This window comes from Rousettus aegyptiacus, unplaced genomic scaffold, assembly GCF_014176215.1.
Source record: "Rousettus aegyptiacus isolate mRouAeg1 unplaced genomic scaffold, mRouAeg1.p scaffold_m13_p_11, whole genome shotgun sequence".
NCBI lineage: Eukaryota > Metazoa > Chordata > Mammalia > Chiroptera > Pteropodidae > Rousettus > Rousettus aegyptiacus.
The window spans coordinates 1,720,176-1,733,697 of NW_023416286.1; the positions used below are offsets into that span (position 1 = coordinate 1,720,176).

General features: G+C 58.7%; 1 protein-coding gene across 1 annotated transcript in view; it reads left to right on the forward strand.

The window, feature by feature from the left end:
- Positions 1–13,522, forward strand: part of GTF3A (general transcription factor IIIA) — a 24,632-nt gene continuing 11,110 nt past the window's right edge. Inside the window, exons 1-3 of the mRNA XM_036229001.1 lie at positions 1–146; positions 2,360–2,589; positions 3,831–3,984. Coding sequence (XP_036084894.1) covers positions 1–146; positions 2,360–2,589; positions 3,831–3,984 — 530 coding nt within the window. The remainder of the gene's footprint in view (positions 147–2,359; positions 2,590–3,830; positions 3,985–13,522) is intronic.

Genomic DNA, 13,522 nt, shown 5'->3' on the forward strand with positions numbered 1-13,522 from the left:
ATGCTCCGTGGCCCGCTGCAATGCGACCCAGTCTTCGAGGGCGGTGGCTTGCGAAAGTTCCTTGGCGGCAGCCGCTTCGACAAGCTGGAACCCTCCCACCGCGCCTGCCTCGATCCCTTTCCGTGCGGCGTAGAACAGGAGCTCAAGTATGTGTGGCAGAATGGTGGCGTTCTTGATTGAGTGGCCGGGTGGCGGGGTCGTGGCCGGACCCCCGTATGTGGGCGTGTTAATGCGTGATTATCGGTGTGTGTGGGCGGGGTTAGGCAGATGCTAAGACGCCGCTGTGTGCTGCGGGGCCGATTCAACAGCCCCCAGCAAACCGCACTGTGACAATAAGGCAGCTAAAGCAGCAGAAACTCATCCCTCGAAGGCAAGAGCAGCTGCATGAGCCGCTCAGGGCGGGTGGGCTGCGCGTCCGGGGGAGCCGCGCGCCACAGGCTCCGGGGAGTCCCGGGGCATCCGAGGCGTCTCGCGGGTGAACGCTCTCTCCGCGCCGTGTGACTCAGACTTTGGAGTCTCCGCCCCAGGCCCTTGCTGGTAGTCAGGACGGTAAGAGTGGCTCCTGTGTGGCAGGACAAATCCTCCCGGTCATCGGTCCGTCGGTGCCAGGGCCGAGTCAGTCTCAGAGTTTCCGCAGCTGACGGGCTGGTCCCTACAGAGGCCGAGCTCCGTCCCCGGCCCCAGAGCGCTTGGCAGACGGCCTTCTGTCACCCCCGGCCCTCTGCCACCCCCGTGAGGCCCAGAGGCGCTTATCTCTGCCGGTGGGGTCCTGCGTCTGCTCCCTGTGTGCTTCCGAGAGCTTATCTCACTGTTTGTTTGTTTGTCCTGGTCGAAAGAGCATCGGCCTGGTGACAGACCAGGACCGGAACTGCCCCAGCTGCCAGCCGGACCTTCTCGGCCATGGCTTAGGGTCGGTCTGGGGGTTAAAGGTCACACTTTTTGAGAGCGGCAGCAGAACATCAGTGCCGGGTAGAGTCCCTTCTCTCTCGCCCCATAAGGCAGCAGGGCGACCGCGTTTGCTCTCCAGAGCGAGCCGCGTTTGCTGAGGGTCATGTGAAGTCAGCAGCACCGACGGCCCCCCGGTCCCCCTCCCGCCTTCGGGGTGCCGTGTCGGGGTGCCGTCGCGGGGTGCTACCGGGCAGGCGGAAACAGCCCCGTCCCGGCCAAGACCCGTGGGACAGACATGGGCTGTTTTGTGAGAATGGCTGGATCGGAGAAGGGGGCACCTCAGACAGGGGAGCCGCCCGGGTTCCCAGAGCTGCGAGCGGGCTGCCTGGCGCTCGCACACCGGTGTGCGACGATGCACACGCAGCACACTCGGGGGCAGGGGCGGGCGGGGGTCTGACTGACTTTCACCACTGACGACTGATGGCCCCTTTTTTTTTTTTTTTTTTTAAGGCGAGGCAATGCTTGGTCGACCTCACAGTTTGCAAGGACCTTGTCAGTTTACAATCCCTGATTTTTCTATTTTTTACTTTTTTACTGCTACAGCACCTGGTCTTCCTAGGTGGTCTCCCATCCAAGTGCTAACCAGGCCCGACCCTGCTCAGCTTCCGAGATCAGACAGGGTCGGGCACGTTAAAGGCGGATTTTCTTCCCATCTCTGGCCCCAGCCTCCCGGGCGACCGTGGACCACGCTGGGACGTGATGTGTTTCTTGGTTCACCGTCTGTCTCCCTGGGGCCCAGGCCCGGGCAGGCACCCAGTGTTCGCTAGACGCACAAATGGGTGTGCGAGGGCCCGTCCCACACTAGTTACCCGTGGCTGGCGTGGCACGTGCCATCTCCCTGGAGAGACGTGGGTGTCACGTGGCCCGTGCGGAACAGCGAGATGACAGGAGCCGAGCCACGGGCGAGGCCGGCCCGTTGCGGCAGGAGGTCAGCGGGCTCAGAGGCGCCCGTGGGGCCAAGGGCTGAGGTGGGGCGGACGCGTGTGGAGGAGCAGGAAGCACGTCGCAGCTGGTCCACGGGGAAGGCCACGTGTTTCTGTCGTGGCCGATGTGAAAAGGCCGACCAAAGCCTTTTGCAACAGGTTCCCCACTGCCTCCCCACTCCGTGTGGGTGAGGGGCGGTCCTCGGGCCTGAACGCCTCGAGCCGTGCTGAGCTGAGCTGAGCTTCACACGGCCCGCTGTTCGTGGTCTTGACATCGACTTTGCTACACGCGGGCCGGAGGCCTTCGCAGCACAGGGCGGGCGGCTGGGAAGTGGCCCGGATCCGAGGCGGCCTCTGTGGCGTCCTCACCGTTCCTGGCACAGCGAGGAAGGAAAACCCTCGGCGGGCCACACAGCAAAAACAAAAACAAAAACAAAAAAAAAGTCTCCCTTAACAGGCGTCCAGGACGGAGCGTCCCCCGAGCTCAGGTGGGAGGCGACTTGCTTCCCCGAGGTCCGAGGCTGGTATCCAGCCCTAGACTTGGCGAAGCTCTTCATCACCGGCCAGGCTGCTCGGCCCTGTGGCCTCGGGCGATGCCGGTGCTCGGGCCGCGGGGTCTTTGCCATCCTCCCTGGGAGGCGGCCCCCTGTGCCCGGGGAGCGGGCGTCCGCCCAGGGCGGTCTCACAGGCCGTGGCGTGTGCGGCTGCCGTGTGCAAGGTCAGGGCTGTCTCGCACGACGTGACCGATGCTTCCCGGGGAGGCGCGGGAAGCCTTCAAGTGCGAGTGGGCGCGCCAGGCCCAGCCCGTCTCTGGCGAACGAGGGCGACCCTCACAGCATCCGGCGGCACCGAGGAGCCACCTGACGGGTTCCTTAGCCTCGTCGAACGATGCAAAATTCCGAACCGCGTCACCGAGGCAAATAACGAATCTTTCAGGATTGTGATTCCCCAGTTGGGCTGTTTACTTTAATCAATTCGCCAACGAAGGATCAAATCCGGATTTGATTATGTGCCTATAAAGATAACCAAAAGCCAACATAGGTACCCCCCCCCCCATCAAACTCTGCTCAGACAAGAGCCGGCATGAACAACACGCCAATTACATTTTTATCAGGTCGTTAAGCTAATTACCTGTGGTAAATGTGTCCACGGGGACCAGAGGAGATGGCTGTCGGCGTCTGCTGACCCCTTTCAAGCTCTGCCGGAGGTGTGGGAGGCTTCGGGGCCGCACTGGGGCTCGCAGACCTGTTTGCACCTGCTCGGGTCCCGGAAAAAAGCCAGCCAAGCTTTCCGGCTGGGGCCTGAGTGTCCTCCCTCCACCACTAGGTGGCTCTGTCTGGCTTCTTTTCAGAAGCCACACGGGCCCTTGAGTAGCTTCGTGTTTGGGACGGAGCACGACCCCCACCCCCCCGCCGTGAGGTGTTTTTTTCTCATTCATAATTTTAATCAAGGCATTGCTCATTTGTTTAACTGTCTCATAAACACCAAATTTTAACATCTAAGTCAATTAATTTTTTTTGGGGGGGGGGGAGGGGTAAGAAACGCCGCCAAGAGCTTCCTGCAGTACAAAACGATGATCTTCATTCCCCCAAATGACCGAATTCGACGTCGACCCAAACGAAACCCAAAAAAAGCCCACGCAGGAAAAGAATGGTAACACAAATCGCGTTCTAGGGGTTCGGTGCATTCAGCAGCCTTCGCGAGGCTATCTGATCGATCATCCTTCAGCTGGCTTTAAAAAAAAATAACACCCTGGTTCATCAAACTACACATTTTCCATTTGGTTTTTTTAAAAATTAAAAATAATTACAAAAAGAAAGCTTGAGGGAATTCGCCGTCCACTGCCTGCCTCGTGTTGACCTCACGCACAGCGTAGGGAGGTCGGGGAGCTGGCAGTCGGCCTGGAGCAGGGGCTTCGGCCTTGGCACATGACGCCGCCTCCTCCCCCGTCTCCCTCAGGTGCCCTTGGTGGCACCTGCAGCCTGCACCCCACAGGGCCGGGGCCTGCTCGGTTCATCGCCGTCTCCCCCGGGGCTAAGAGCAGGGCCAGCCACCAGCTGGGAAGCTCTGGGCCTGCTTCGTTCCCCGTGGGTGACCTGTGTCGCCCGCGAAGGTGGGTTTCCTGCCCGAACTCCTCCCCCGCCTGCGACGGCGGCAAATCTTCGCGTAATTTTTAAGATATGACTTATCCTCGGCCTCTCCGTATTGATAACCCCTTTCCCAACCCCTCTAAAACAGGTGTAATTCACAACTTGCTTCCGGTCACCAACAGGTCCACGGCCTTCCCCTGCCCTGCTGGGCAGGACCAGCCGCCATCTGCCTCGCTTCGAGGGGACCTGTGGATTGATCTCGTTATCGCCAAAGCGTTTTATTTTTTTTCTGTCAGTCTAAAAGCCCCCAGAACAGTTTCGCCGCCTTTGGCCGTTCCGAGCGCTCCCTGCGTATTAACTTACTTAATTCTCCCTTGGGCTTCTCGACTCTGGGGAACCAGTTGTTCCCCGAATTTCTGCCTTCCGGCACCCCACATTTTGTCTATTCAATTTCGCCTCTTGTTCTTTCGTCGTTCTGGGATAAGATGCTTCTTTTGGAAACCACCCTTTCTGTCATTTTTTTTTTTTTTTGGAGTTTCAGAGGAAAGCAGGTAAAGGGCTCACTCTCAAGCCACCAACTTACCAGGGAGCCCAGAGGGAGCTCTCTGCGGGGGGCATCTCGTTTAGTCATCGCCCATGACAGCCCTGGACCGTGTCCTCATCTGCCAGACGAGGAAACTGAGGCACAGGAGACTTGACCCACTCGCCCCGGCCACATGGCTCGGGGTGGACGGGGGGGAGGCGAACGAGAACCCGGTCCCAGACCCCTCTCTTTGTAACCACGGGGTCACTTCGCACCTCTCCTGTTCCCCGTTCCCCAGAGCCGTGAAGCTCTCCTTCTGGGTTTATGTTTTTTTTTTTCTTGCTGGCCACTCTTTAGTTCCCTGAGAAAGAGGTCACGGGAAGTAAAAATGTGGGGGACTCTGAACATCTAAAAGTGTCTTTTGTCTACCCTCCCGCTGGATCATGCGGCTGAGCCCAGAGTTCTAAGTCTGAAATTTCTTTTTCTCAGGATTCTGACCCCGTGGGTGTCAAAGAGGAAAAATAAAACGTTTGCAAGAAGGAAAGGGACATCAGTGTGCCACGTGGATCGGCTGTGGGTGGCATCATGTTAGTAAAAATACGGAAGACGGGCCCAACCGAGTTCTGGCATAATCCCTAAGGAGAAGGAGGGATTCAGGGCACAGCCTCCGAAGCCAGACTGCCCCGGGGCAGATCGGCGTCCCCTGCCCTGCTGGCTACCTGTGCGGTGGGGCCCCGTGGGTAACCACCCTGACTCAGTTTCCTGATCTGTAAAATGGGGATTGTGGCAGAATATGGGGGCTCGGGGGGCATTCCATGAATGAATGCATGTGAAATGCTCAAAACAATGTCTGTCATGTAGCGAGTTCTGTATAAGAGGAAACTAGTATTGTTACTTTAGAACCATTTAGGAGGCTGGAATGAGACGTGTGTGTGTGTGTGTGTGTGTGTGTGTGTCTTAATCTTCCTATTCTATCAGAGGGAAGAGCAACAGAAAATGCCTAAAATGGAAGAATCAAGAAGCAGCACTATTAGGAGTGCTATTTAGAACTGTAGAGAAACATACCCCCAAAATAAGAGATAAAATGAGGGTAAAACGGTTGCTTCTGGAGAACAAGGAATTGAGGGTGTGTGGGGGGGATGCAGAGCTGTGTTGTTTTCCACAATGGGTAACAGTGGGGGGCCCAGAGGTAGACCCCGAGACAAGGAGTTGTGTGCAGGATTGATCAAGCGCTTCCAGAAGAAAAAGTCTGGGAGAGGAGAAAGCCGGCCACCGCGGGGTCCGCAGCCCGGCTCAGCCTGACCCCAGCACAGGCCGGTCCGGGCTGCCTCTCCCGCACCCACGCCCCCCTGCCTGAGGGTCAGACACTCCCCTTCCACAGGTGGGGGAGGCTCTGCAGCCCCCAGGCGTGCCTCTGGGGACAGTCCTGGGTGCTGGCGCCCGGAAGGCTGGTGACAGGCCTCAGAAATGTGAAGGAATCTGGGTGGCGGCCTTTGAAGAGCTAAAAGTCCTAAAAATATAGATCCAAACTCCCCCGTTGGTATCTCCAGCCAGACCCTCCCAGCAAGCAATAAACCCAACTCGTCCCACCGCGGGGGGCTGGAGGCGGATGATGTTCTTCCCCAGAATGTTCCCCGGGGTTTCTGCAGGTAGCCAAATACCTCCCTGCCTACTTCCTAGCAGAGAAACCAGCGCGGGGCGGGGCGGGGAGCTTTCTGGACTCTGCATTCCCTCCCTCAGAAAGCCACTCCCTCTGCCTGGGTGGGCTGCAGCTCCAAAAATTTATCCTCGTTAATTATCCCCACCCCCTCCACTCGCTCCAAGTAAAAACAGTAGCACCAAGTGAAGTTTAGTTACAATATTCAAACAGCACTTTTTTTTTTTTTTTGGCAAATACAACCAGCAACAAAGGATTCTTTGTTGCTCAAAATAACTCAGAGAAAGAAACGCTCCTCCTCCCGTTTTCTGCAGAGGACTCCGCCCTGCCTTTCTCTCACGTTTGCATACTTGCCTCTGTTGATAAAAAAAATCTTAGTAAAAACTTCGTACTTCGGGATGTGATTAAAACGCATAAAGCCTTTCTTCACCAGCCCTGCTATAAGCAGGGGGTGGTCTCACACTAATGTTTTAAATACTTTTTACCACGAAAACGGCACTGGCCCAGGTGCCCCCGTGGTCAGCTGGAGGCTCTGTGACACATCCCTCCAGGGTGTGGGGCTGGCATAGCACCTCACACAGTGCACCCCAATAAACATCTGAAAGGACCAACCTCGAGCTACTACATGGAGGTTCAGGCCCATCACAATGACAGAATAAATACGTCATCTCTCTGTGGCCCTCACCGAGAGCATAACAAATGGCAGGTCTCTGTGGGAGGGGAATAAGTAAGCCACCTGTCTATGGACCAGAGTTATTGTCCCGCGCCGTCCCATGGGAGAACATGCTCCTTCCTGGATGACGGGGCTGCGGCTCCTGGGCCACCCACCCTTTGGGAAGCTGGGGGACACCATCTGGCTAAACCCAAGCCTTGCGGGAAACAGTTCCTAACTCCAGAGCTTAAAATCGTGACAACTAAAGACGACCGAAAGACCTAAAATTTCAAACCAAGTCGCTGGCTCCATTCACTCTCAGCCGCCCTAAGCACGACTTCTGAAAAATCTTTTTCCACTTACCATCTGGAGAGGGAATTCTTAACCTGGGGTCCTAACTCGACGAAGTCGCGCGCAACGTTTCGTGCCCAGGTGTGTGCAGGTACTTCCTGGGGATGGGACCTGGGATGAGTGCCCAGCTGCAGTGACGGGCAGTCGAGGTGACAAAGGGGGTTTGGTGTGCCCTGGAGCATTTCCTTTTACTGCGTTTGGAGGAGGACGTACCTGTATAAACCAGCTTCTTTAACCCGTCTCTGACAGCCTCTGAGACCTCACTTTCTAAGGAGATTTAATAAATATTTTTTCCGAGTGCATGGCTGTTGCAAAGAACGTTGAAAAGGTCGCCACGCCCCTGCTCTGTGCCGCGAGGTAAGCACACACGAATGGTTCTCTAGCCTCGGAAATGGTGCAGGTCTCGCTCTACAATGTAGGTGATAAAGAGGACACCCCCACTTATTAGTGCGGGGACCCCTCAAGAGGACTGCACGGAACCACCGCTGTGGGAACGGGGGGGGGGCGCCCTCGAAGGTGGGAGCCTCAGGGATGAAGGCGCAGGTAGGTGGGCCTCAGACAGGCAGCTGACGCCACACGCCCCGCCGGGGACACGGGGCTGCCTCACCTGCGAGGAGGGATAACGGTGTCTTACTGCGATGACGTTATTACGTACTTAGGATAGAAACTGGCCAACGACTGGCCTAACATAACTGAGAGGGGAAGGGAGGGGGGGTATTTCAAGGCCAGTTTATAGAACACAGGAAATGTGAGGCGTGAGAGACAATTTTTAAAAATCGTGGGCGTGCTAGAAAGCAATAATTAATGTTTTCGTTAAAGACAAAAATTAATGTTTCATACGATGTGTTATTGGGACCAATAAACGTTTGACCAAGGGAAGGCCCTAGAAGTTTCCGCTGTTATTTCTGCTGCTTCGTGGGCGTGGGGAGGAGGGAGGAGGGAGGAGGGAAGGGTGCTGATTAGTCAACATGTGCTTGTTGGCAGGGCCGCGTGTGCCCGGCGCTGGGCGCGGGGTCCAGTGGAGGCCGGGGCCGTGGAGCCTGCCATCCAGGGCCTGCAGAGGGCTTCCGGGCACCAAGAGTCAGACGTCTCCTGCGGGCATGGGGCGGGCCACCCCAACAGCCGGAGCTGGCCTGGCGAGCTCTTCCGTGGAATCATCCCCTGAGCTGTCGCTTGACCGAGTGGACGTTTGCTCGTCGCAAGTCGCAAGGGGCAGCAGGGAGCAAGAGGGAGAGCGTGGCGCAGAGGGAGGGGCGTCCGCGGGGGCGCGCGGGTGTGAGCGGGGAGGGCGCTGGACGGAGAGGGAGCGGGGAAGGGGCGCGGGGTGATTCCGCGGCTGTGAGGCCTCGCCGGGGGCTCCGCCCGGAAGCCGTGGGTCACCCTGAAGTCCCTAAGCCACGGTGTGCAGACAGGGTCAGAGAGGGCGCGAGCGGCTGGCTGCAGGACACGCCTGGGGGTCAGCGGAGACCGCGGCAGACGGGGCCAAAGCGGCGGGCGGCCGGCCGGCCGGACGGACGGATTCGGCTCCTACGCCGAGCGCAGGGGCGCGAGGACCTCCCGCAGGTGCCGCTCGCCTCTGCGCGGTGTCGCGTGGCTCGGCCGAGGAGATGGGCGAACGCGGGAGGGTCGCGCGGGCCGCGGCCGCGAGGGGCGCGTCCGGGGGGCGACCAGGGGGCCGTGGGCGCAAGCTGGCCGCCCCGGCCGGACACGGGCGTCAAGCAGTGGCCGAGGTGACGCCCGGGCCGGCGGGGCCGCTCCCGCCGCGGGGAGGGGCAGCGGCCACCCAGCGCGGACAGCGGCGGGTTGGGACGCCGGCCAGCGGGTGGGGCCGCAGGTCCACATGGGGGACATTCAGGGGGCGCAGGCGGAGAGGGGGCGACGGCGCTGCAGAGGGGCGGCGAGGCGCAGGACGCAGGCGCGGGTGACCGTCCGTGACTTCACACCGCGAGCGGCCGACCGACGGACGAAGAAACTGAGGCACGGAGAGGCGACGGCGCCGAGCTCTTGCGCGACGCCCGCGGCAACCCCGCGAGGAGGCGGGGACACCTGCCCCAGGTCATCCCGGGGCAGCCGGCGGCGCCGGGGGCCCAGCGTCTTTCCGCCGCTCGTCTATCCAAGAGCACGTGGTTCTCTGCTGTTCTAAGTCGCAGGTGTGTGTCGCGGGCCACGTCCTGGCTCCCGGCTGAGCCACAGGACCACGGTCTTAGCTGAGTCCCTTGGCGGAGCTGGACGCGCCCGGGAGAAGGGAGCGCTGAGCGCCACTGGGCTTGGAGGGCCGCACGTCGGGGTCTCCCAGGGCGGGGCACGTCGGAGCGGTCACATGCACTCCTCCTCGCGACCGCGCTCGTCCTGACGACCCTATGGACCTGACGTGCGGGCAGAAAGGAGCCGGTAGAACCGACGGGCGCCGTCTCCTGTCACGAGAGGCTGGCTCCTTCGTGGGAGTCCCGGACCCCCAGGTCTGGGGTTACTTTGTGTCATGGAAGACTGACCCCGAGCGTTGGTCATGCTGCACGACAGGTCACCCTCGATCTTGGTGACCGAAACCCGCACACATTCACCATCTTACACTTGCTGTGGGCCGCGGACCTGGGTTCGGCGGACCTGGGTTCTCCGCGTCCGGTCTCTCCCAGTCTGCAGGGAAGGAGGTGGCCGGGGCTCGGTCTCGTCTGACGGCCTCGCTGACGACGAGTCTGCTTCTAAGCCGCATGGCTGTTGGCAGGACTCGGTGTCTCGCAGGTGGCCGTTGACCAGCGGACGCCCTCAGCTCTGTGGGCTTTTCCAACACGGTGGCTCATTTCGTCCACGTGTACAAGCCAAGAAGGTGACGACGGAGAGCCTACGGGAAGGCGGGCGCCCCGATATTCTGAAACCATCACCTTTGCCTTATTCTGTTAGTCAGAAGTACTTCTCAGGTCCAGGCCGCACCGGAGGAGACGGGCACCCCAGGGAGCGGTGATTTTCGGGGGCTGTCGTACTACTCCACCAACCACAACTCTCACTTAAGAACAGAAGGGATACCTTAGCAGCGGGGAGAAAAGATTAAGGCTCCCGTTTTTAAATTACTTCTTATGTGCTGAGCCCTGTGCCATGCGCCTCGCAAGAATTAATCGTGTCACGTATAATTCTCGCAACAACCCCGTGGCACAGGCATTAACCCCACTGTGTAGACAGAGGTAGGTTTCGAGGGATTAAACCCCTTCACTGTCTCCGGGTCAAACAGTAAACGGCAGAGCTGGGAAGCCGAACGGCGGAGCTCGCGCTTCTACCCGGCACCGTCAGCGAGTGGCCTTGGCCCCGTGCGCTCAGACGCCTCCTACCCGCCTCCTTTTTCTCTGGCCCCACGATCACACGCTTTGAGCCCAGAAAGCCCCCTTCTGCTGACGACAATGGCCTCTCCGCGTGCCTCCTGGCTCCAGGGCTCTCCCTTCTAATCCTACTCCATCCTCTTGTTTTCTTTACTGGTATTAGAAAGTCTCAGGTTTGTTGGAATAACTTGGGGGAGAGCTGGCAAGATCTGAAGCCATTTGGGGGCAGATGGCCTCCGAGTAGGATTCTCTTCACACGGTCGAGGAGTCGACTGATTTGATCCCTGAACACCCCTTTTCTGAGGGGACCACAGCCGACCAGGGACCAGAAGCATCAGGGCCTTCCTGGGGCGTACCTGGAGATGGAGACCGGCCCTTTAATTAATGCAGGGGGTGGGAGGAGGGTAGGAGCCACGGGTTCAGTCAGCTGTGTGGACGGTGAACCTGCTCGTTGGGAAAAGAAGATGCTGAGGCTGGGAGGGGACCAGAAGAGCACTTTCGAATATGCTGAGTTTGAGGGTCTGTGGGTATCAGATGATTCTAAGGAACTACTGTTCATTTTGCTGGGTGTGATAATAGAGTTGAAGATTGTATAGCGTGTAACGTTGTGCGTGTATATTACATGCAAATCTGCTAGAACTAATTCTCAAAATGAGACAATACGACACAATGAGATGCTGTAGGAGACGCTTTAAAATACTCTAGCGAGAAAAAGGGTGGGAACGGTAGCCGGGTGACGGGCTCGCTACGCGCTCTGTTGCTGTGGATGCTTGATGTCCAGGTGATGAGGATGGTGGTGACGGCGGAGGCGTGGAAGGCAAGTGGACCGCGAAGCGAGGCAGCAACATCGAGCCGCGGAGAGATGCCCAGGCACGCGGAGCCGTGTGTGTCTGAGGTGAGCTGCTCGAGCAGGCTCGCCGGCCGGGGGACGTGCCGGTAAGACGGTGCACCTGTTGGCCGTTGCCACGAGATTGCTGTGTGACAAACCCTCCCGTAACTCGGCGGCTTCCAGGTGTTCATCGTCACAGAGGTGTGGCTTGGCTGAGAACCGGCTGAGGGGAGGCTGGTCTGTGCTGGGCTCAAATGTGTTGTGTCACTTGTAACGATTCAGAAATATAACTTCCTAGTCTCCCGATCGCGATTTAATCTCCCTGGGGGAAGAGCTGAGATCGTATTCTATGTTTCATCTTTTGTAGCAAGGTGACCTGCACATTCTTTCCTAGTTAAACAAACCTAACCACGAACCACTGTGTGAAATCTTAAAGGTTTTACACTAATATCAAAGGCTATAATCCCACTCAAACTAATCCACGTGCAAAGGATTCAAGGGAGTCTGACTGTACCCACCGCAGAAGGGCTCATGAGATCAGAATGGTCGGCAGGCAGTCTGTCTGTCGCTGTTTGGGCCAGCTGTCCTCCTTAGCCTCATTCCTTTGTTCTCCGGGCATCTCTCAGGCGACTCCGTTCACTTCCTGCGTGTGCGCACCTGCGTGTGTGTGCATGCGTGCCCGCGTGGGCGTGTGTGTCCTGCTAGCTGGTGCATGCCTGCGCTTTCTCTCTCTCTCTCCCTCCTCCCTCTCCCTCCCTCCTCCCTCCTCCCTCTCCCTCCCTCCTCCCTCTCCCTCCTTCCTCTCTCTTCCTCCTCCCTCTCTCTCCCTCCTCCCTACCTCCTCCCTCTCCCATCCGTCTCCCAGGCTTCAGGGCCTCACAGGTGCAGGTCCGTCTCTCTACCCACTCGTGTCTCCGCAGACCACCTGAGACTGTGGATCTTGCGGGGGAAGCTAGACGGGACGCTGGTACGCCCGCTCTGGCTGGGAGACGGCACCTGCTGCCTCGGCTTGGCGCCCTGCCTTTCCCACGGGACGCCGTTCCTCCCATAAATGGGGTCGGGGATGTCTTCTCCCTCCTTGACTCCGAGTTCAGCCGTGTGGCTTGCTTTGGCCCGCTAACGCGGAGCGACAGTGTGCCGGTTCCAAGCCTGGGCCTCGGGGGAACGTGTGTGGGGGTCTCTCGTGCCTCTGCCATTGCCCGGGGTGGGGGAGGAGGGTGCTTCTGCTTTAGCTTGTTCCAAGAAGAAGAGAGACACGGGGAGCAGAACTCAGTCACCCCACCTGAGCCCAGCACAGGCCAGCCTGCCCGCAGCTGGTTCTCAGCGGAGCCGATAGATGATCAGAAGCTGTCGAGTCGTGGATGGTTTGTCACACAGCAATTTCGTGGCCTCGCTCCTTCCCCCGTGTGCTTGTACAGGTGCGCTTCCAGCTTCCGGGCCTTGTTGTCATTGGCGCTGCAGTCGGGGAAGGAGCAGATGAACCTCCGCTGGAGTGTGGGGGGCGGCGGGGGGGTGGGGGGGTGGCTCTCGCCCGCCACGATGAACGCGTCGACAATGGATGACACCGCTTTGGCGTCCGGGGCACCCGGGGCCGAGCGCCCGGCCACATGCAGGGAACCAGTGTGCGCGACCCACACGCAGCGTTACAGACAGAAACGGCTACAAAAGCTGAAAGGCAGACAAAAAGAGGGGGGCATGCAGTAGTCAGGTCAGGCTCATCTAGAGGAAGGAGGACTTGATCTGGGCTGTGAACTGTGCCCAGGGTGGGGAGTAGCCTGAGCTCACACCTGAGCACTGTCACCTGAATCGTAAGAATAACGGCTAAGAGCAATAAAAATGCTTCGTAAACTTTCCGAACTTAAACCTAGAAAGTCTCAGACGTTTTAAGGAGCTGATGCTGGCGGCCATGTGCACGAGAGATCAGAGGTGAGAGAGCGTAAAGACAGGAAAACTTGCCGAGAGGCTGTTTCCGGTGTCCAGTCACAGAGCAAAGAAAAGCTAGACAGAGGGTGGGAGAATGGACCCGTGAGGTGCAAAAGTCAGCCAGGCCGGGATGGGCAGGGAAGGAGAGGAGGAAGAGTCGTGACTCTGATTTCAGCAGTGTGGGTGGGGCCCGGGCATCAGCATTCTTCAGAGCTCCTGGGTGACTCTCGCGTGCAGCCAGGGTTGAGAAACACCGTTTTGCGTTTTCATCACCAAGAGCTGGAATTATCTCACGCTGACAGGGAGAAAGAGGGAGGG